This window comes from Nicrophorus vespilloides, unplaced genomic scaffold (assembly GCF_001412225.1).
Source record: "Nicrophorus vespilloides isolate i.1.1-1 unplaced genomic scaffold, Nicve_v1.0, whole genome shotgun sequence".
NCBI classification, from domain to species: Eukaryota; Metazoa; Arthropoda; class Insecta; order Coleoptera; family Silphidae; genus Nicrophorus; species Nicrophorus vespilloides.
Window position 1 is genome coordinate 1 of NW_017095598.1, and position 24,725 is coordinate 24,725.

The 24,725-nt window shown below is 31.0% G+C and overlaps 1 protein-coding gene and 1 pseudogene across 1 annotated transcript; both read left to right on the plus strand.

The window, feature by feature from the left end:
* Nucleotides 1-9,446: 9,446 nt before the first annotated feature.
* On the plus strand, nucleotides 9,447-12,513 carry LOC108558026 (annotated as a pseudogene).
* Nucleotides 12,514-14,788: 2,275 nt separating this feature from the next.
* Nucleotides 14,789-23,018, plus strand: LOC108558017 (protein phosphatase 1E-like). The gene is made up of 6 exons (XM_017914804.1): nucleotides 14,789-14,892; nucleotides 15,478-15,686; nucleotides 15,758-15,946; nucleotides 16,767-17,010; nucleotides 21,910-22,074; nucleotides 23,014-23,018. The coding sequence occupies exons 1-6, from the start codon at nucleotides 14,835-14,837 to the stop codon at nucleotides 23,016-23,018; spliced, it is 870 nt and encodes a 289-aa protein (XP_017770293.1). The 5' UTR covers nucleotides 14,789-14,834.
* The last annotated feature ends 1,707 nt before the right edge of the window (nucleotides 23,019-24,725 follow it).

Consider the following 24,725-nt stretch of genomic DNA (forward strand, 5'->3'; position numbering starts at 1 on the left):
TAATGCTAACTCAAGAATAAACCAATCCTGAATCTCAAATATCAATGTTTATGTTTTTGAAAGAATCATGTTGGTATCATTTACAAACTATTATACTTCATTTAATAAATATAATATTTATTTCTCACAAGATTTACGTCAATTTGACGTTTTTCAGTTATGATTTCAAATATGTTTAATATTCTGGGAATTAACTCCTACAATGTATTAAATAAATAAATCTCATTTAATATTTATTTAAAATAAATTGAATTAATTTTGTTACAAAAAGACATTTTGACACCAATGTCAGTAAAACAATTAACTTAATAAATTCACTTCAAATTAACAATTCAAATTAATAATCATAACTTCTAAATTTAGAATAATTACCTTAAAATATATCCAAACTTTAACTTATAAACTATATTTTTAACAAAAATAATATAGATTTAATTGAATATCAACTGGTTTGTTTATCCTTGACAATGAAATAAATACATAAGTTACAAATCGTTATAGTTAATCTAATTTAAATACAATGCACAATTTAAAAGTTAGTTTTAGCACATTTTTATTAATGGGTTCTGGAAAAAGTATTTTTTTAGATATTTGTAATTAATTTAGTAAAAATTATGATAGTTTATTTTGGACTATCAACCAAAATCTTATTGCCTTTTTTTAAATTTAATATTTACTGTTTTATAATATTTACAATCTATTTACAAACATTTAGCAAATAAAAATATATAACAAATATTTATTATAGACTTATAGTTTTTTGTAATTGTTATCCATCAATATTATATTAATATTTTTATTTGACGTTTGAAATCTTTTATTTTTGTTAATATTTATGGTTGGTAAAATGTATCAACTTCAAAACTACATTTTTTTGTATAATTTTTGACATTTAACAATTTATATTAATCTTATCAAAATCTGTGTAAGTAAAGTAAAAAAATGTTGATATAGTAACATTAGTATAACAAACATATTAATTTTTCTTTTACATATGACAACCCAATATTCAAGACAAACTGAATTAAATGTTAATTTTAAGGAAATCACAATTGAATAAAATGCATTATCTAAAGTTTACTTTATATATTTATAGTATACTTGATTGTATCAAGTAAAAAAAATACAAAACTCAATAATTTTAAGAAGTTACAGAAAATGTTGTTCTTTTTTGTTGGGAATTTTCCACAACAAATCCAATACCTTCTTCCATGGTCATTTGCGTTCACATAATCACGAAAGCGATAACTTATCTTTCTCAATGTTACCGAAGTTCTTAAAGGTGTGAATTCGTTTCAGGTATATTCTTACAGACGTATTCCCAACTAAACATTTGAGATTATCAGCCGTACGATTAGATAAATTTCTTTGAATTTTATTTAACAACATAACCATAAGTCATTATGAAAACAAACGTTTTTTTCTAAATTGAATGAAACAATATTCGCTTATCGTATTGATGTGATAACAAAATTACAATTAACTAAATGTAATTTAATAATAAATAATTGTATCCTGTTGAAATTTTCATTTTATTTCAATATTTGTTGGTCATTTGTGACTCATCATTCTCTCTTGGAATATTAAGAAAAACATTTTTTCTACTAAATACTAACAAACATATATTGCTTTTATTCGAGAATAGAGAAAAATAAACATGGAAATAGAGCAAAACGCAGTTGCGTGTCGTATAAATATATATAAAAAAAAATTTGGACTGACAACAAAATGTGTGAGTCACGTGTAAATTCATTGGGTTGATTCATTTTCAGATGCTTTGACTGAATTCTCGGTACATGTAATTTGTATTTATAACATTGGAAGGTACCTGTTGCATGAATAACTAAGTAAAGTTCATAATTATCGTCGAATTACAGTTGCATGAATTCACGGGAGGCGTGTGTTCACAATAATGTAATTCAACATTATATTATTTAGACTCGCTTTGAATAACTAATAGACGCTTTTTTTTACTTGTACTGAGATCATTTGAGAATGTAAACGTTTAATTTAAATTTTATCTTGATCTGTTCGCTTTACTTTTATTAAGTGATGACAACGATTTAAAATGAACAATAAATATTGTTGCAGACATAAAACAAAATTGTAATTGACATATGTCAATCAATTCACATGACAATTAAATAGAAGCCTATTTTACATGTTATTAATAATATGAAGTATGCACTAAGTTGTAAATACGTAAATAACGAACTATGACATTTTTTTTTTTCAAATTTTAATATATTTATGTAATAAGTAAAACCATTAAATGGAAAACGTTACATAATGATGTTAAAAATAGATTAGTAAAATTTTGTATATATTAATTTAAGTAAAATAGAGAAAGTAGTAATAAAATTCACATTATTTTATTGTGTTGACATTTGTGTAATTCAATGAAAAAAAAAACATTCGTTTTTTTTGGGAATTCAATATTTTATGCAAAATATTTTATTCAAACATTCAATAATTCTCATTTTTTTTGGAAATTGCCTTATACGTTTTGAGCAGAATAACGATGTCCTTTCATTTAAAGTCATACCTCGTTTAACGAATAGAACGTTACTTCATTAACTTTGTTATCACACGTAAATACACTATTGCCCGAATCTTCTACTGAAAAAGCAAACAATAAATTTCTAACATCCTCTTCATCAATATTTTCGAAACCTATTGAATGATTCAACTGGGTAACTTTATTTCTAATTTCTTTGATGTTATTTTTTCTTTTAGTAAAATTTTTCACAATATTTTGCACCAAACTCCATTTAAAGTGACTTCTTTCTAAGAACTGTCAATGTTTTCGGACAATTGCGGACTTCGTTATATGTGATTTTGCTTTACAGTAAAGTACATGTAAATCCATATCTTTGGTAGTTAAAACTAAAAGTTACTTTACTTTCTTGTTGATAATTTTACATAAATATCTTTATTTGATCGATATAAGTTTTTTTTATTCAATGAAGGGCACGAATCTAATAAGAAATGTGCTGATTTCAATTGAATAACTATTATTGTCATTTTTATTAAAAATGATTGATTTTCATTGATTAACACTCTAGCGTGCAATGAGTTTTTCGGGTATTGGTAGAAATTTTATTGAGAATATACTGACAAATGCAGTTGTCAATATTAATTTTTAACCTAAATTAAGGAAAATATAAATATTGACAAATGCATTGTGTTTTCAATCAAATAAATGCAAGTATTTTTATTTTAAAATTGACAGAAACAATCATCTGGTTATGATTGAAGCTTGTATTAAATTACCTGTTTCCTTGTTTGAATATTCAAATGAGCGACGGACGTGATTAAAAACTAAATGTGAAATGCACATTATTTTATTATAGTGATGTGCATTGTATCATCATCAAAGTATATATAAAACAAAATTATATAGTAAAAGTATAAGATTTCTGTCATTTGCATTTTGCAAATAAGTATTAGAAATAAATATTGTTTTTTATCAATAATTTATTGTTTCTAATTTGGAGATCTTTGGATTCTATGTCTTTTTGTCAATTTTAAATGAAAACATTTTTATTATTGTACACATTAATAGTTACCCTATGTATCCAAGATAATGATCAACCATGTATAAGACACACCTTAACTTTGGGGCGCGAAATTTGAAAAAAAATGTATTACATAAACCACTGTATAAGACGCACCCAGGTTGTAGACTCTTTTTCTTTTTTCAAAAACGGGTGCGTCTTATAATTGTGAGAAATACAATACTTATTTTTCGAAATTTTCCAATTTTGCACAATTTGTTTTCTCATTTGCTTTAAATACTTACTATTTACATACAATATTAAACACATACGTTGATTATGTAAAAGTATTAAGTATAATTTTAGTAAACTTGTCTATTTTAGAAGGATATGTTTTTTTTATTTATGAAAATTTGAAATTTTACATCAGTTGTGTTTTGTTTATTTATACCAATATTTCATAATTTCCTGCTTTTTGTAAACACATTAAATATGTTTACAATATTTTTTATTGTTATATAAATAAATTTGTTTATTGTTAATATGATTTAAAAATAATTTCATTTTATTTCATCACATTCCGTGGAATGACAAAACGTTGTCTCGTAATGACTCATGTGTTCATTTAATTGGTTGATTCACTTTCCACGAGCATTTAGCTGAATTCTTAAAATGTGTGAACACTTTCATGTGTTTAGCACCTGTTCCATGAAATAACAAATTGTTAATAATCGTATAGCAATTATTGGCCAGAATTCAACTTGTTTTTTAACCGCTATTGATTATATGTATAATTACGAATGTCAAAACGACTGTCAAATAAAAGTTAAGCAGTCGCCATTGTTTATATGTATAATTACGAATGTCAAAACGACTGTCAAATAAAAGTTAAGCAACGTGTGTTTTGGATACTATTTGAATTGATGATCGACACTTTTTTTATAAACAAATCTAGAACCTTCTTGTCGATGATCATAAAATTATTAAAAATAACTTAAGTTTATTGCATAGTTTATTCATAAAAATAATTAAAGTTTATTGCTTGCATATGACTATAAAAAAATATTTTAAATTCAGAATTTGCATGATAATACACATATTTTATTATTATAATTCAAATATAAATTGTGATATTTCAATATCAATTGAAGTTAACAAATATAAATATAGAAATCAAATCTTATTGCAATGTGTAATTTAATAGATGACTGACATTCATCAAGTACTTGATAAAATGAGAACAATGTTCATGACTCACATAATGAACAAGTTGATTCACTTTTAGAACCTTTCCACATATTAGTATGATCTGTATTTAAGATATTTTTTATTTCAGTAAATGAAAAAAAAAAATATAATTTACTTAATTTATTTTGTTTTATGAGATTTACAAATTTACTAATTATAATAAATTACAATTAAAAAATAATATTACAAACTTACTAATTTACTCATAAAAGAATAAAATTTGAACATATTTTATATCAAATCGAAGATTGTTAATAGAACTTTTATGTTAGTTAATATTTATGAACTGAATAAATCTTAATGGAATGAACAGATGTAGTAGATTTTTTTTTTATAAAATTAAAATTATTTTTACATGTACTTTATGTTATGACAATAGCAGTTGTACATGAAATGGGCAAAGTCGAGCTTTGCATGAATTAATAAAATTACATTACAAATTAGCCATAATGTGATGCTGAAAATGGGTTTTGCAAATCTTGCATCGAATAATAATTGACATTAATTTATATATAAACACACATATTATTTTCATTTACTCTGTCACAGTTGACCGAGTTTATTGTCTCTCAGTGATTATTTACAATAACAATTATTTAGTTAAATTATTTATTCAATTAATTCACGAACAATCAAACTAATAAAAACAATTGAAGAAAGTCAGTGTCTTTATTTATTATATTTTTTATTAATTTTAAACTGACCCTTTTTTTTGTACCAGACATTTTTGATATTTTTTTTTGTATTTTGTATTTAATAAAAACTTCATTTAAATACACATAATATTCTACTTTCGGTAATCATTCAGCATTTTTTTCTCATAATTAACAATTGTTTTAAACAAATCTGAGATATTGTGATTTGAAACGTTTTAATTGTCATTTTTCTAACCCTTTTGACTGCATAGTTTTAATAATTTATAAGTTCGAATCAATTAATCGTCTAATTTATTTATATATCATAGATACACATATTTTTTACATAACATCAAAGTTATTACACTTGTTATGATTATTATTTAAAAATAATATATTTATAAAAAAAAGTAATATTAATTTGGAGATGTTCAAGATGTGTAAATAATCAAAATAATAATTAATTGCATAATTTTATATTGTCTACAAATTATTGCAAAACTATTTTGTCCTTAATTGTATCTTGATAACCGAATTTTATCGTATCGTGCATTTATAATAATATTATTACTAAAACGTATTTAAGGAAATTTAATTATAATGTAATATTTCAAGTTTCAAGTAGTTAATTTATTTTATTATAATGCATTAGATTAATATGTACTTAAAATATAATCCGCATTGAGAAGATAAGAGATTTCCTTATTTATTAATTTGTTATTTTCATCTCAGTAATTGACTCTAATATTACTATATTAATATATATATATTTTATTTTTGACATCTGAAATAAATCATAATTATTCTATTTACTTCGTATACAAAGAATTATTAAATTTACAACAATTTATAATTATAAATTAAAATGTCATACAAAAAAATTATTGTGATAAATAAATTGAGTTCAAATAATGTAATTGTTGTAAATTCGGTCGTTGCTAAGTGAAAATATAAACTTTTTGAAATAAGTATAGTGCAATGACATAAAAAATAACATGTTATGTTTGTTCATCCTTACTTATATTGAATTGATTGCATCGAGCGAAATATAGAAGTTGGCCTCGTGTCCATCGAATTTCCATAAAAATAAACGTTACAACTTTTACTACAACCTTTTTTTGTCGTCCAATTATTTGTTACAATCTGTTCCATTTAAACATTTGTTTAATTAGTTTTAGTGTCATCAATTCATATAAGTACATGTAGTAATTTCAATTATATTTGTTAGGAAGTTTCGTTTCTAATTGGCTATAAGTTTATTTAGTATTAATAATAATAATAATTTTATTTATGTTAGAGATTATTTATTGATAGTTGATATATCTTCTCCGTATTCCCAAACGATCATCCAATACAAATCCTCACCAGTCGCTGCTTAACTTTGGAGATTTGAGATGTATATTGCATTTTAAGCTGTTTTGTTTAGCGTTTGTTGTTACACAAATTGTAAAATTATAATATTTTAATTACTAATAAAATTTTATGACATTTCAACAAATTTTGGTTAAAATTAATCTAAGCTTCTTGATTCTTAAAGTTTAGGTCGCGCCCCCAGGGGGATGCATAAAATATTTTGGGGGACATATCGATTTTGGTTGGTTTCCTATCGGTATGCCTATTCTTCGGGGGATCGCAGAAACCAACAAGTTTGAGAATCGCTGTTCTAAGCTATACTTTGTGTATTCATTAATTGTGTTTTTTCTTATTATTTCCTTGTTAGTTTTTGCGTAGTTACTGTAATAGGTTTTCTTTCATTTCAATTCCAGATGTGCATGTGATTCATTTGCTTATGGGTTTTCAAGATAAAATTTAACTACTCAACAATAATTCCGTTTTATAGTAATATAAACATATTCATTGAAGCGCGTTTTCAATTCAATTATCAATGTATGAAATATTTATGTTTCAAATATATATTTTATAATAATTTCAGTATTATTATTGTAATATGTAATATTATAATATTCCACTGTATCCAGAATTCCATCCCTGGGAGACGACAGGCCAATAAACATGATTGGTCTATCTATTACTTTATTTTTATTTATATGTATTATTGTCATTATTTACATTATATGCCGATGATTTTTATTGATAATAGAAATTGGCAGAGACAGAGTAGTTTATGTATAATAAATAATTAATGTACTATTCGGTCGGCAAGAAAGTGTTTTCGGTTTTTTACTGTGAAATGGAACTTTTTTTTGTATACAAAGAATGAACATTAATCAATTATATATTTTCTATTTTGTTCTATGACCCTTTGTCATATTTGTAACAACTTCATGATTCTGCGCTCATAGAACTTCTGTTCTTTATTAGCAAAAATCTGCAATTTTAGACCATCATAATTAGTGAAAGTTTTACTATTCAAAGAGTTCTGAAAACTTCGAAATAAATGGTAATCAATAATTTTCCACAAGTTATCAAATGTGTGAGGATTTGCATTGTTTTGGTGAAACACAATTTGCCAATTCAGGCAATTTTTCTTTAATTGCTTCCTCTAGTTTTATTTGTTGTGTCTAACCATTATTATTACAATTATTATTGTTAATATAGTGTATTAACGAAGTAGAGACATCCACTGCATTTCTTAGTCGCCTTGTTATATAAACATATACATATGAATAAAAGAACCTCCACCGTGATCCCGATTCGATACACTTTAATATAAACAAAGGGGACCAAGCGTAAACAATCCCATCGATATTCCTATACCTTTACTCCGAATTCACGTACAATCGTAATCAATCATCTTTTTCATATAAACAAATGCATAGGATTTTGTCCCGGTCTTATAATAAACAAAAATCAGTAAAATCTTTAAAAACGAACCAAGTATCAGCAAAACCTTTAAACATTAACAATTAAACCATGAACATAGTCTTATAAGAATCTTAATATGATGAGCATACTCTAAGATAAATCTTAAATTGATCAAGTAACGAATAAAGTTATGTAAAACCAAACGAATTTCATTAAAATCACAACAACTGAGACTCAGACTGTATTCCATTGTGTCCAGAATTCCATCCCTGGGACACGACAAAATGAATAATTTCATCATTTGATATAAAAAGTTGTTTTGAATTTGTTTATTACATTTTAAAATACACTACATGTTAGTTATTAGATAATAATTAATAATAAAACAAATGATAAGTGTTAATTGCAAAAAGTGATGAAATCATTAAAAATAAATAATGTTATTTGTAATTTATATTGCAAGTTACGGCTTCTTATTTTGTTCCAGTGGTTGAGAACAATTGTAAGCATTGTCGTGCGGCCGCAAAAAGATAACATATTTCCTTACTAAGTAAGATTATTTCATCGGAAAAGCCGCGCGCGTATGCAAATTGCTCCGAATCTGTACGGTATTCGCTCGTGTTTTGTTTATAGTTTATTTAAATCTGTTGACACTGCAGAGGATTATTATTACGGTTATTATTATATAATCCATCAATCCCGGTCGTGCTGAAGTAATTAACCCGGCGTACATGAATCATGCGAAGATAAGCCTCGATATCAGCGGTCGCCAGATTACGGAAATCCATACTACATTTTCCACCAGTGTGTTTTTATTTTTATACATTTTTTTTTATGGAAAAACCGCCGTTTAACCATAATAATTAGATGGCGCATAGCTCGGAACAATAAGCTACCGTTCGCAGTGGCTTTCTGCTCAGACCTATTGCACAGGATTATTATTGCGTTCTTACTTCGTATTTTTTGTTTTGTTACAACTTATCCTTTTCTTTCCTATCCTTTCCTTCTCGACTTCTTCACCATAATAATAAACGCCTCGCTCCGTCTCACATCTGGGCTCGTTAAATTGCTCGTCATTAAAACACACACAGTTTCAGTTATTAAAACCAATTTAGAATTGAATTATTCGTTTTTTTTTCCTCTCTCTTTCATATTATTCATGGTAATATCAAATGCGGATCTCGTGCAGATCTTGTTTGCTTCAATCTTAATCGAGGAATGTCCAGCTGCAATTTGTTGATGATAATTTTCAAATCTACCGCGCAATTACCAAGTGACAGTTGACGTTTTGTAATGTTTAAAAAAAAAATATAAAGATTTCAGTTGGTAATTTAAGGAAATTGCGTTCGTTTTCGATGATTGTGTGTATTTAGTTTTATATGCATATTGATCGAGAGTTTGCGTTTGAAATGTTGGTGCACACTGATCTCCGGTTGACAGCAGCGCCCCTTCCGGTCATCTCTGCAACGTCCGGCGTAAATGTCAAAACAAACAATAGTCGATGGTTTTGAATTATCAAAACATAAAGTGCTAGATCGTCGTGGAATTAAGTAAGTACGTTGCGGTTTCTCCTATGAATTTGTTTGTCATCATTATTATTTGTTTCGTTGAATAGAGATGAACGACTGGCGGCCGCAGGAGGAGATCTTAACCAATGTATTGGAAGTTCTGCAGGACTCTTTCATACCTGACACAGCAGTCCAGAAAAATGTGCAGGCCAAACTCACATCACTACAATCCAACTCGGATCTCTTCAACTACTTCCTTCTCATATTCGAGAATTCTCAGCAGTTCGATGAGAGAACACGAAGCTTGGCTGGGCTAATAATAAAGAACAATATGCTGTATGTATACGAAACCACACCTCACCAAGTGCTGCAAAACATGAAAAGTAAATGCTTGAAGCTACTCATGGATCCCAGCAGAGATGTAAGACTGAGTGCATCTGCTTTGATAAACTTCTTAGCTCTCAAAGGTGGCATCGATAATTGGCCAGAGCTGTTGCCACACTTGATCTTATCACTGGATTCCCCAAATATAGATATTTGTGAGACAACCATAAAGACTTTAATCAATATCTGTGAGGATTATTTGTCGCAAAGGTTCAATGTTTCATTGAGGTTAGATGAGTCTATAAAAAAGCTGCTGTTTAAGTTCACCGAGCTGACATCACATGAGAGTTTGAGCATCCGCAAGCACAGTATGAAGATAATGAATGAGATCTTGCAGAAGTTTTACGAGTCCATTCAAGTGGATTTTGAGACGAACAAGTACTTAATGAAGCTATTTGTTGCGGCCAATGAAACGAACGAGGAGATCGTTATTCTCGTGTGTCAGGGCTTCGTGGTGTTCATCAATAATAAGGACGAGGCCATATTGCCGGCTATTCAGGACGTAAATAAGTATATGCTTTTGAAGACGGCGGATGAGTGCGAAGAGGTCGCATTGCAAGCTTGTGAGTTTTGGTTTTCTATTAGCAAGTTGCCCACGTGCAAGGAAATCGTTGGTGGGTTTCTAAAGGATTTAATTCCGGTTCTGTTGAGGAACATGAAATACTCCAATTACGAGTTGGGCGTGTTGAGGGATTCGCTCGGTAAAGATTCGAACATGAGCGACAATCCTCAGGATATTAAACCGTTCGTTAAGAACTGCGAGGATGATGATGATCCCGATATTGGATGGACGTTGAGGAAGTGCAGCGCCGCTTCGTTGGATTCCATGTCGCTGCAGTTTCAGGATCAGATGGCGGAGGTGGCCATGCCACTAATCATGGAGAAGCTGGGCTGCAATGATTTATTGAGCAAGGAGTGCGGAATTCTGGCGCTGGGAGCCATAGCCGACGGCTGTTTCAAGGGATTAGTGAAGCATCTGCCAAATCTGATTCCGCCTTTGATCCAATGCATGGATGACGATAACTCTCTCATCAGATCGATCACTTGTTGGACGCTGTCGCGCTACGTGAGATTCATAGTCCACAGTCCGGTGGACCTGTACTTTGGGCCTGTCATGGTTGTGCTATTAAAGCATTCGTTGGATGACAACAAGCGGGTGCAACGGGCTGCCATATCCTCTTTCTGTTTCTTTCAGGAGGAAGCCAAGGAGAAATTGCTACCTCACCTAGAAATGATCTCGCAAACCTTCCTCAGCGGTTTCAACGTCTACAAAATGCGCTCGCTGTACTTGCTGTACGATGCCATCGCCGTTCTCTCGCAAGCTATTGGCGTCGAATTTAAGCAAGTATTCAGGCCGCTGATGCATCCTGTCTTCGAGAAATTCTCCACGCTGGATGAATACAATAACATCGAGGAATTTCTCGCAATTTGCGAGTGTTTATCCTCCGTAATGACTTCTGTGGACGTCGAGTTGGTGGAGTACTGCAAGGGGGTGTTTGCGAAATGCTGTCGAGTAATCCAGGACAACGTGCATAGCGGCGGCGGAGACTCGGAGGACTACGATAAAGATTTAGTTGTGGCCGCGCTGGATCTCCTGGTGGCTATGATCACCAATTTGAAGCGGAACTTTGCGCAATTCCTCGTCGGCAGCAATTTGATGGACCATTTGTTCTACTTGATCCAGGATGAAACAGTGCCCGTGAGGCAGGCGTCGCTGGCCATGCTCGGCGAATTGATAATGTACTGTTACCCGTACATCTGCAATCAGATTCAGTCCTACATACCAGCTGTAGTGGAAAACCTGGATAGAAGATTCAACGGGGCTTGCAACAACGCCGCTTGGGTGGTCGGCAAATTATGTATAGCACTTCAGGCCGGTATAAGTCAATACGCGGCGCAAATTTTGGAGCATTGCGTTGAGATAATGCAAAACACGGACGGATTACAGACTATGTATAAAACTGTTGCCATCGCTCTTTGCATCCTAGGACTTGTATGTCCAACGGACGTAGTCCACGTCCTTAAAGGCCTGATGCGACCGCTTTGCTTGACGATTCGCAACGTCGGCGACTGCGAGGAGAAGCACCTCGCCTTCAAAGGCTTCTGCGAGCTGGTAGTTAGGATGCCCGAGGTCCTCGTGTGCGACTTCATCTTCTTCTGCGACGCCGTGGCTTCCTGGAACGAAATCGAGAACGACCTCAGAGGTCGGATTGCCAGCATCATCGTGGCATTCCGGCTGCAGATCGGCGAGGAGGCCTGGGAGAAGGTTTACGGGAATTTCCCGCCGATGCTGAAGAGCAGAATCAACGTGCTGTACGGTATCTGAGCAAGCCTATATCACCACAATTGAAGATTACTATTTTTTGGGGAAATAATAATCAACATAAAACGCACTTACATACAAAAAAAAAATGGCCGTCGCGATTCATAAACCTCTCGAGAATATTTCAATATCCAATATATCAGCAAAAAAAATAATGTAATAAGTAAAGTGTTATGCAAGGGCTCCGGAATTTTCGTTTACGTGTACTTTTGAGAACCGCGAATGGTGTGGGTGGGCCGAGACCTATTTTTCCTACGTTCCTCTTCAGTTTAGAACCCGCGATTTCCAAAGTGCGGTAGTTTTTTCATCTTAATATGATTTCCGCGTGGGTGGGAAAAAATAACTATGCGTAACGAATCGGCGAAATATATATCTGACGTTGTTTGTTTATTTTATATAATCTTTTATGAAATTGTACTGTTTTTTTTTGTCATTGTTTATATTTATTTTTTATGCAAAACGAGTATTTTTGTAATGCCCAATGGCTTGTGTTTATTTATTTACTATTTTAGCGAACTGACTGACTGTTAATATTGATTTTCCTATTTGTTTATACCTATGTTTAAGGGAGCTTCAACGCGCTCTCTTGTGAAATTAAATATATTAGTTTTAAAATTTATTTACTATTTTCATTTCTGCATTTTTATCCCAAATACCAACTACTGATTAATAGATACATATATTCTTGATATAATACATTTCTAAACTCGCGAATCTACAGTAATTCAAATTATTTCCGTTAGTTTAACGCCTTAACTATGTCCACATTACATGCAATTCTTGAAAATCTGCTACTCATGTTTGTTCTACAAATACCAGGTTAAATACATATATGAGTTATTCATAATTTAAGAATGTTAAAAAAGAGTTACTATTACTCACATAACCATTAATTTGTATTTTGTTTAACTTTTTTTATTGTATTTGTTGCAACTAAAGAACAATTCAGATTTATTTTAATTTTTATATATAAATGCTTTAATTGTAAATATTGTAAAAGAATAAATATATTTATATAATTAAAACATCGTTCATAAATGATTATGAGAAAAACATATTTTAAATTAGACTTATGGGATTGCTTAAGTACTTTCTCATTGATAATAATACATTTATCCATGTACAAATTATCTTCAATAATAGCTTGATAAATAGTATACAATTCGACTAGATACAAAATATTCACTTGATTCCCACAACCGAATGACTGATCGATGACTTCCTAAATAATACATTTACAACTTTTACTTGTGAACAATACAAACAATTATTGCAGAATTTTCATGAATGAGCTCGGGTTAGAGACTAAAAAGGTTATTTTGTTTAATTGGGGACAATTGTAAATGTAACCGCCAGTTTAATCAGTGTTTAATCCGATGATGAGAATTACCGGGCGTAAATTACGTACACTTTTTCTCAATGACTCACTATCCAAAATCAGTGCATCCGTCATTCGCATTTCAAACAATTTATTTCGCTCCCACAACTAGATTTCAATTATTCTATGTCATTGCACGCTGGATAGAAACGTTCATAACTAGTAATAATTTTACATTCTCTATAGTTGTGGTTAAATTTTGATATTGTTAGTTAAAATCTAGGCAATAAGTAATATTGATAATTGGATTAACTTTCAGTTAATTGTCGTTCTTCACGATTAAAAAAGTTAAGCAATATTTGTAGTGTATACAGTGCGACCTCGCTTAACGAGTTTAATCCGTTCCAAAATTTCAGGTTTTTTACTTGTATCGTGAAACATATTCAAAAATACACATAATATGTGTAAAAAAGTTTTAAAAATGATGTAGTAGGCGTGCAATCCGGGACTTCTCTTCTCTATAATTCATTTTGCTCGTTATGCGAGGGTGCTCGTTAAGCGAGGTTCCACTGTACTAATATTTCTGAGGGTTATACACTCTCAATACTTCACTATATTTTGTCTATACATTTAGATTGACTTTGATTTATTTTATATCTAATTGCGTTTCAATATGCTCTAAGAATGTTGATATAGTGAGTACAAATTTATTATTGGTTTTAATTTATGATGATGTAAACTGACAAGATAGTGAATTTGTTAGGTAAAACCGGATTTAAAATAATATTAATTGGGTTTTCCTCTAATTAAACTGAATTACCGACAAGTTTGCAACAATCATAAACATTTACAAATATTTATATGAATCATTTTAAGGTTTTGCAATTGAATTAAAAAAATATTTTGTTTTGTTTATAAACTACAAACAATTGGTTCTAAGTTAAATGGAAATTAAATAGATTATTATTAGTATATTAACTAATTATTTTACATAAGTTATTGAATCAAATATGTTTATTTTAATTGAAAATGTTGTATAAATATTTTGTTTTTTTTTGTTTCTATTATTTAATCTTATATTAATTATTCGTTTTTTTTTGTAGAAAATGTCCAAAGCAATTGCTGTCGACGCTGATAAAGATCATCATCGACGAGATGAGGAAGACTTGCCAGAAACAGCCAATCGTGTGCGGTTACATCCCTACAGAAGACAGTAAGCTGCAAATCCGCTCACTATGATGTTAAATTCGATTGTTTTCACGTTTCTATCAACGTCATTATGTGACAAACATCTCAAGATATTCATTCCTCCATCGTTCGCTTCAGAAACAACATTTACGGACATTGCAATTACGCGCAGCTACTAAGTCTATTTTGGTTTTCGTTCTGAGGGCATCATCAAAACGAAAAGTCAGTCATTGCTGCGTTTGTCACTGCTGCGAAATTAGATTTTAAAGTCGGATCTGCTGTGGATTTGCGCTTGTAGTGCAACGAGCTTTGACCAGAAGAGGTGAAGAGGGGAATTTGTAAGTTGGTTAGCAGCCCTCGACCTCCGGTTAGGTTGAAATCAGGAAACGCGCGAAACCATAATTAGCCGTCATTAACGGGAACTTCCACATCCGCATCGGGGATTACCATTCCTCCCGTGCTTACTGGTTATCCACGAATGCAAATTGATCAAGCGCTCAAATAAAACGCAAGAGCGACACGCGCGTTCCTATCTCCATTTACAGTTGCGCTGATTTGCCGGGTTTCCGGCATAAGACTAAACATGGTGTGTTTCTCTTTTTCCCTCTAGTTTACGAGCCGCTGAAGTTGATGCAATCCGTGATCATGAAGACCAACGAGGTCTGCCTAAGGTACCTGGAGAACAGCACCCTCTGCACGCTGCCGTCCCCTGGACCCTCCTACAACGTGGTCACCTGTTGCGCGATGAAGAACACCAGGCGCAAGATGGAGGACAGACACACGATCATCAATGACCTGAACACGATCTTCAATGATCAGGTGATTGAAACGTCGTGATAGGCGGAAGTCGAAGGACTCATCCAACCACCAATTCTTTGTTTTTTTTTCAGGAAGCAAGTCCGTCCAGCTATTATGCGATATTCGATGGTCACGCCGGCCACGATGCGGCCGCCTACAGCGCGGCCCACCTCCATCAGTACCTGGCGGAGAGCAGACACTTCGTCTCCAATCCAGAGCAGGCTCTGATCGATGCCTTCTGCAAAACGGATGCACTGTTCATTGAGAAATGCAAAGTTGAGGTATCTATCATTATTTGTTACACGATTCTATTTATGCATCCTTCCTTCAAACGCCGCCCGCCGATCGTAGAGCCCCTCCTGCTCATCAAAACGTTACCAACATCCGTTAATATGTAAATCCCGACGAGCAACATTAAATTTACAGCAACAAAAAAAGAAACGGATGCTTTCGACATTATCCTAATTGTCTAACGTACCGACTACTTAATTACAGAAATTTTCAAACTTCTTTCCTCTATTGAAATACCTACTGAGATTAATTGAAATTCATCACCACATATACATATTATAGCTTGCCTTTAAATGAGTGTAATTTCTTACCTCCAAAGAACACATCATAATAAAATGATAATTAAAGATCAGATATACTTTATGCAATATTTAGCAACTTTGTAACTTAGTTTCTACTAAGTTTATATAATATCTAATCAAGTTTGGAAATTTGAAAATTAGCTGTCTTCTTACAAACTGATTTGAATATGATTCTAAATAAATTTCAAAAGAAATATGCAAATTGATTATATAAATAAGTTTACTATATTTAATGTTAGTCTGATTTTTATTTTATTATATATTTCCTCGTAGTACTAAAAGCTTTTTACGTAATATTTTTATTCATAAATTTTTAATGGTTTCTCCATAAAAATATATTTTTCTATTACTAAAGTTATTACGTAGTTAAATAAGTTTATGTTTTAAGCAAAAATAAAATGAACTTACTTAACCAGTTATCAATGGAAATCCAAATGTTCTGACCAAAAGCAATGCAATTATATTTTTATCATTTCTTTTCTCATTGTACTGATTTTTTTTTGTGTAGAATTTCAGCAGTGGAACTACTGCCGTATGCGCATTGCTCCGTCCGAAAGAGAAGAGCCTTTATATTGCCTGGGTTGGCGATTCGCAGGCCCTAATTGCCAATCAGGGCAAGATACTTCAATGCGTCAACCCCCATAAACCCTTCAGACCGGACGAGAAGGAGCGCATTGAGAACGAGGGCGGAATGATTATCTACTGGGGCACGTGGAGGGTTAACGGGCAGTTGGCAGTCTCCAGAGCTATCGGTAAGAAAAGAAGGAAAATAGATGAAACTAACATATACACACAAAAAAAAAACATAAAAAATATATATAAGAGCAGCAGCAAATATAGCTGAAAGGCGGTCGAATCCAATGTGCAATGAATACATTATTTGCTCTCTATTAAAGTGGATTACGTTTCCATCCAATCCGTTGCGTCATTCGCACTGCGTTTGGTTCAATATTTGTTTGCTATTTAAGGCCTCTGTAGATAGCAAAATTAATTCTCGGTACGGAAATATTTATCCATTAAACTAGATCGACAAATAAACAACAAACTCATTTCAAGTGGTTGCAAATAACTGAAATTGCGACAATGCGATTGTGAAATTTTGCTGAAGCGATACATTTCGTTTATTATTCATTTATTTGAGATAATTATACAAAATATATTATGAGGACAATTATTATTATTGTTGCATACAACAGATTTTGCACTTTGACTAACTACAGATAAAAGAAGATTTTCAATGGAATTAAGAAAAAAGTCAGCATCTAAATTTTCCTAACATTTCTGCTGTGCGACCCAGCTATCATTTTGTGACCTATAAATAATGAGAGGTTGAGAAACGCAGATTATACTAACTTTTTTTTATTATTATGTCATATATTTAATTTACAATTTTATTCCTGCGAACATTAATTAAATATAATTGCGGTAGATATTTGCTTTTTGATAAACTTCCCAGTGGAAGTTTTTATCATTATATTTTATTCTTCAGCAATTTGTTGGTTGGCAGCCGTCTTGTAAGTTAACTTCAGTATATTGATGCTCAGCAATTCCACTATTCCCTTTGTGTATCCTTAACACATCATTGTCCATCTACTTGGCTGAAGCTCCATATGCTGAACTTCTTTCATTTGACTGTCTATTCATGGCGAACGATTGCTGCAAGCACCGAGAGAGCTCACAAAGGGCCTGGCTTGACCAGGATTCGAACCGGCGCACACGGAATCGTGGGTAGGGCGACTTAAACATTCGGCTATTAGTCGCCCATACTAACTTTTCTATGAAAATAATAATAATAATATTGGAACAATTTCAATACAAAAAAAACATTAGATTGAGTAATTAATAAAATTAAATCATTAGGATGAAACTTTTCTTGACATGTCTAGGTTGTAGCAAAACAGAGTCGTAAAACTAAATTCTTGGCGTTGCTACTGTTTCTCTCACAATAGGCCATAAACAAAATCATACCAGTATTTCCCCTATTTTTCGCTCGTTTCAACAGTCGTAAAGTGGACCGTCGTAAAATATTTGAAACAATTGAGATTGGTCAAATGTTCTTCTTATATTTATTTAAATCAATAATAAGATAGTCAAAATTAGATGATAAAAATACATCAAAATATTAACGATAATAAGATTTTTTTTTGATATAAGATTGGTAAGATATTCTTTACTTTAATATCTGTATAAAAACTACATTTTTGTAATAGATTAAATCGCATAGACTTACTACAAAAAGAGATAAAGTGTACTATCAAATTAATTTTCAAAATTACTGTAAAATATCTCTTCTTCATACATATTTTTACAACAACTGAATAACCACAAATGATTAATTTTCAAATTAATAAACAATTCCAATGTTATAATACGTAACATGTTACGGAATGCATCTATGGTTACAGTCTATAAATGGTTAAATTAGCTTAAATGTAAGTAATATTTAGATACAAATAGTGCATATAAATTATTTTATATTTATTTATTTACTCATTTTTATTAGCTAAATTGGGGCCAAACGGCTAACGACCGAAGTATTTCTGCTTAATTCTATATTAATTGATTAATTTAGTAAAAAAACAGCGTTGCAATTAAGTAATATTTGTACTTATTGATGAGATCTTTCAGACAATTACTTAGCTATGTAAAAGTTAAAACTAAAAATAAATCAATAATATGTCTTTTGTTGATGTTATTATGTTTTTTTTTGCGCGAGTAGGCTAAAATTTCGTAATTATCTTAAAATTAGAAGTTTTTTTGATTCAAAGTTCATTAATTTTATGGGTAAAGCTTACTTTTTTTTGTAATTATGTAACAAAATATATTAAACTAAATATCACTTGAGACAATGTAGAATTGCGTAGTATTATTCAATTAAATTGTGTATTGTTCATACGATGCTCGTATCTGCATAGTTCAAGGATACAAGATGTGAAGCGAGTATCGATAATTACAGATAATATTCAATACTCGCAAGTATTTATATAATTTCGATTATTCAACATCCGGTATTTATTTTAATATATAATTTTTAGTAAATACATCATTTTATTTATAAAGTACATTATTTTTGTAGAATATGTTCTTATTGAATAATTAGTAAATTAGGAATGTGCCTAAAAGGAATGTTGTTTGGTATGTTTCATTCGTAGAACTGTAACTATTATCGAGTATAATAGTTATAGTATAAATTTTAGTATATTACTTGTAATTTCTAGTATAGTTTATTTAGCAAATAATTATTGAAATTTGTAAAGCAACTATCAACCATTTTAATCCATTTGTAGTTATCCAGCTATTTTGTCTCTCAATATCTTAAAATGATTAAAAAATAGATTCTAGAAATGTCAAGTATAACCTTGCGTCTGGTATAACAATTATTATGTTAAAAGAAAAACAACACTAACATCATTATTTTATAGGTCGAACAGTATACAACAAATTTATTTATTTAAAAAAAATATATACAGCGCATCGAGATTCAAGGCTGATGATTGTGTTGTAATAAGTATCTTTGTTTGCTTTATTTCTTTTTCTTAACAAGTTTTTAAATCGTACAAGGAGGTCATCTAACCGCAGTCAATCAACGCTCATGTGCTTGATGTATAGTAGAAAATGACTCAAATAATTATAATTGGTGGCAGTTGTAAATTATGAATCTCCATTATCGCGGGATTCCATTTTGTAATGCATTGAACTTTGGCGTTCAATCATCCGCGCGATGCACTGAGAGCATTTATGAATGAAGAGATGGATACACCGGGTTATCACGGTAAATGCAGGCCGCTTCGTGTTTGTAAACAATTCGTTTGTGATTGAAATGGCGTCACGTATTGTGTAAGGTCAACAATCACTTTAAGGTTTTGTAACGTTCATTTTGTTTGACGTTTTTCGTGCGAAACTTAAGCAACTCGTGTGATTGTTATTAGATTTTTAACTTCAAATTAAGAAAGGATGAAGAAAACGTTATGATTGATAGGAAACTCAGCAATTAAAGATGTCTACATCTTTGAAAGCTAGTCTTTATGTCAATAGTTCATGACGGATTTTACGAAAGTAACGAAGTGTTTCGATTTAATTTTTTTGAACATGTCTAGTGAGGCATTATTATAATTTTCTAGAAAATGTCCAGGAAAGAGGAATTACCTATGATTTGTATATCAAGTGATGAATCTTGATAGTCCATATCATCAGTTTACGAAGTTGGCTGATTCAGTTGTCTAGAAATTTAGGAGTTAATCAATAAATTACAAATTTTGTAATGTTGTCTTTCCTCTCAACTAGCTTTAAACTAAGGAAGTCCAATCCTACTAAAATGAACTTTGGTTTCTCTATTTTCAAGCTTACAAAATATATATTAGAATAAACTAATTATGTATACGTAAAGTGTATACATTTTGTTAATTATTATTTTTTTATAATATGTCTACTGATAGTGAAAATTTTGTTTAAAATGTATGGTAAAGTTAGTGCAAATTATTTCAGTTGAACTTAACAGTTTCATCAAAGATTTTAGCAATACATCACATAATTTAGAGCAATATATGATTGAAATGTGTCTGTAGTTATCATCGTTGATGTTGCTTAATATAAAGTTAAATCATTAAATCAAAGCATAGTTTTTGGTATTAAGTAGAATTAGATGCAAAATACTATAACAAATGTAATTAAGAAAATATCAAATAATGTAAGATAATGAAATAACATTTAAATCAAATTTAATAAAGAAATATTGTGGTTTGCTAAAAGTTTTTAGTTGAAGAAAAGAACTAACGAGAAGTTCTTGTAGAAGTTCCAGAAACAGAAATCATATTTCTTTACAATCGCTTTGTTAGACTACCATTTCACTGTTTCAAAAGTTTGCAAAACTTTTCTTCCTTTATTTTTCACTTAGGAGCCATCCCAAACATTCTCATAACAAGGAAACTTCTCATTGTTGATATAGTAGTTTGCTGATTCCCCAATTTAGTGGATCTGATGGTCGACTGAACAAGCACTCTGTACTTTTCGGCGGTTAATGATAATCAATAGGGGATCATTCTCCCGTCGTCTGCCCAATTCATGCAGTTTATCTCTAATCGTACCATAGTTTCGGCTTTCGAGCTGCATGCGGTGGTAGCTTTATGAATGGATTGTTTTATCGCCGTTTCACAAGGCAATATCTTCTTTATGCCACCGTATACTAAGCTCCTTTTTTTATTGGACTTTTGTGATTTACTTATGTTTGGGGTGGTACAGCCAGCTTGCAATAAGCTCTCCCTTTTTTTTACGTTCCCATTATATAGAAATCCACATTTCATCGGCAGTAATCAACCGCACTAAAACCAGATTAATGCACGAGATTCTTGCACGCTCGCCCCATCAATCCATCCGATTGGCTTTGGTTGTTGAGCATCCGAAGACTGTAATCATAATCCATAATCGAGCAACATCTCGCCTCCTCGTATGCGCACATAACTCATAGGGTTTAACGTTGTTTTACGTTCAAAACTAATTAAACTAAATTGTTAAGATTAAATGATTAGAAAATGCATATTTTAGAAATGAACAGCCGGTAACTTATGACGGTTCATTAACGTTTTCTTACAATGAAGTTTTTGTTGTTGTTATTAATTGTGTTTTTAATTATGATGGAATGCGTTTGCTTTTAGGCGATGCGGAGTACAAGCCTTTCGTTATTGCTGTACCGGAAGTCAGGGAGATTCCGTTATCCGGATCCGAAGATTTCATCATCCTGGCCTGCGATGGCCTCTGGGATTTCCTCAGCGAGGAGGATGCGGCGATGCTGGTGTACAAGATGGTCTTCGATAATCCAGGTAGGATTTGTTCATTTTATTGTTTTTTTTTGATACTCGTTCAATGTGTTTTTTTTTGTGTTCGTTGGAAATCGCGATGCTGTTTTGAAAAAGGGGGAGATTCATTGTCCTTTGTTAAAAGGCATAACAGTTTCTTTTTGGGGTGGTTGAGACAATTCATATTTGTCGAAGGGGAAATTCCAATTTGCGTTCTGCAAGTCACTCTTTCTTATTGATTATCACTATATCAACTCGATTGTCCTTCTTAATGGTACTTAATGTTTCTTCTTGTAAATATATTGCTTTGTTTTATAACAAAAAGACAGTTGTTGCGAAAGTTACATAAAGATAGAAACGTTGTTCAAAACAACTTTTAAAGCTATTGATAAATAAACATCAATAGTTCATGACGTAAAAGTAACAAAACGTTACTTAAATAAGTGATAAATTACAAAAAACAACATTTATTGTTACAACCATAATGATTATATTGGAATAAATTCATGTGTCAACGGAAAGTCCAAAGAACAAAATCATTGGAAAATTATTGAATTAAATTAATTTAAACTTAATGAATCTGTTAATTGTTTTGATAATTATAGGTTTTTATTAATATAGAATTAGATTCAATGAAAACAGTACAAATTTAAATGTATTATTATATGCAACCATATGCACACTTTTGTAATTATAGCAGTATACGACACTCCTGTGTTTTTCATCGACCAACATAGATTTATATTTAACAAAAACTTAATTTAGCATCTTCAAAAACTAGTCAATCTTATGTAAAACGAATTATTTCATGTTGATGATCAATCTTACTCTTTTGAATTCGTTTTTTTTTCTTTGGATTTTGTACAAAATGTCTTTTTTAAATTTATTTTCTATGGAAATTGCATATTACATTACATCACACCAACAAAAGTATGTATGTGACTCATATGACTAACTTGTTAGGGTGATTTAACAAGTGCTTTCGCCGTGGACGTATTGATTTCATTCCCATTTAAAACAATACAAATTACTTTTTTTGAGGATTACTCATTGAGGGGATCGACCCTAATTTTTTGGGTTGGGCGACTCGGACGATAGTTTGGGGCGTAGTGTAGGTAAGGGCTTTGTCTAAGTGCTACGAAAACCGAAAAATGAAACTGTTTGATGAAATTCAAGTCGAGTACAAATATGTTTCTTTTTAAAGCATATTGAAAAATACTAATGGAACAGATGTACAAAAATATTTTGGTATCTTGTTTTATATTGATTATTTTGTTATATAAAATAATAATGGAAATTCATTTTAACTACACGGTCATTGATCTTTCTTATTTTGAAGCTAAACGTAATTGAAACAAGTCATGTGTACCAGCTTTCTTTCTGCTAAACTCGTTCACAGCTTTCATATGACTAATTTCGCCGAAAATGAGTTTAGAAACAAAATATTATTGTTTTCTGTACATGTATTCAATTTGTATTATTGGTTTTTATGAAGAATTATTAATGTTTGTTCTCTTTATATTGTATATGCAAACGTAAAGTTCGCGATTGGAATTAGAAATATACATTATGTAATATGGCAAACTGCCATTTAGTATAATTCATATATCATTAAGTATAGGATAAATGTAATAATGGTCCAAGGACGAAACGTTGCAGTGCGTGAGAAGTAAAATACAATAAACAACTTGAAAGTGTTTAACATTGTTATAATTTCATATAAAATACTCAAAAATAAACTAAGAAATACACGGTTTCATTTGAACTTCAGAAATTAATTATATATTTAAAATATTAATGAAACTCTTAAAAATATAATTTCAATTGTTTTACAAATCTTTTGTCATGAAAAATACTATAGTTGAAAATTATTGTATTATGGTAATAATATTTAGCCTAAATTACATTATAATAGTTTAAATTTATTAATATTTTGATGGAAGAAAAAAAAGCTAAATTATATTTCTGAGATTTACAGTAAAAATATGTTTTAATAAGTAATATGAATTGTGGGCGTAATATGCTGTATTCAAAAGCTTGAAGACATAAATAATATGGAAATAATGAAAACTTGTTGCAAGTATAACGAATAAAAAGAAACAGTACTTTTCTGTAAAATTCAATATATTTTACAAAAAAAGTACTTCAATTTAAATGCTATACAATTCTGAAATGAAATACAATTTTCGTTCGGTCTTCGGAGAAAGTTACACAACTCGTTCGTCGGCGATTTTCCTTTGTTCGGAAACATTGTATAATAATAATATTGCTCGTCTCTCGGAGTTTAATACTCGAGTTTCATTTCGTTCCTTCATTCTACTTTTTTTTTCTTGTTCTTCCTTCATTTACTTATTTCGTACTGCCGCTCGTGAATGAAAATTTTCATCGTGTGTGACGGAAGATTGTAAGTCATTAAAATTTATTGCTGTAATTTTCTCTCTGGCGGATTTGAAGTTAGCGGGTGAGCACACACAAACACTCATATATTCACTGGGACTTTCTAATACCGAATTAATTGAAAATTTTCTCTCGGAGGGTCAACCCCTCGACGATGTGTCCGTCCGGTCAGAACGTGGTGGCAATTGGTCACGTGGCCGGGATTTTGTTTTCGCTTTTGGGGGAGAAGAGCCCTGACCAATCTCAATCTGGATGCCAGACGCGTGCCTCTTAATACC

What these genes read in the sequence shown, in the direction of transcription:
- LOC108558017 (XM_017914804.1), top strand. Translation starts at nt 14,835, where the DNA reads ATGAGGAAGACTTGCCAGAAACAGCCAATCGTGTGCGGTTACATCCCT. An exon ending in TTACATCCCTACAGAAGACA is followed by an intron (nt 14,893 to 15,477) that starts GTAAGCTGCAAA and finishes TTTTCCCTCTAG; the next exon opens with TTTACGAGCCGCTGAAGTTG. An exon ending in GGCAGTCTCCAGAGCTATCG is followed by an intron (nt 17,011 to 21,909) that starts GTAAGAAAAGAA and finishes GTTTGCTTTTAG; the next exon opens with GCGATGCGGAGTACAAGCCT.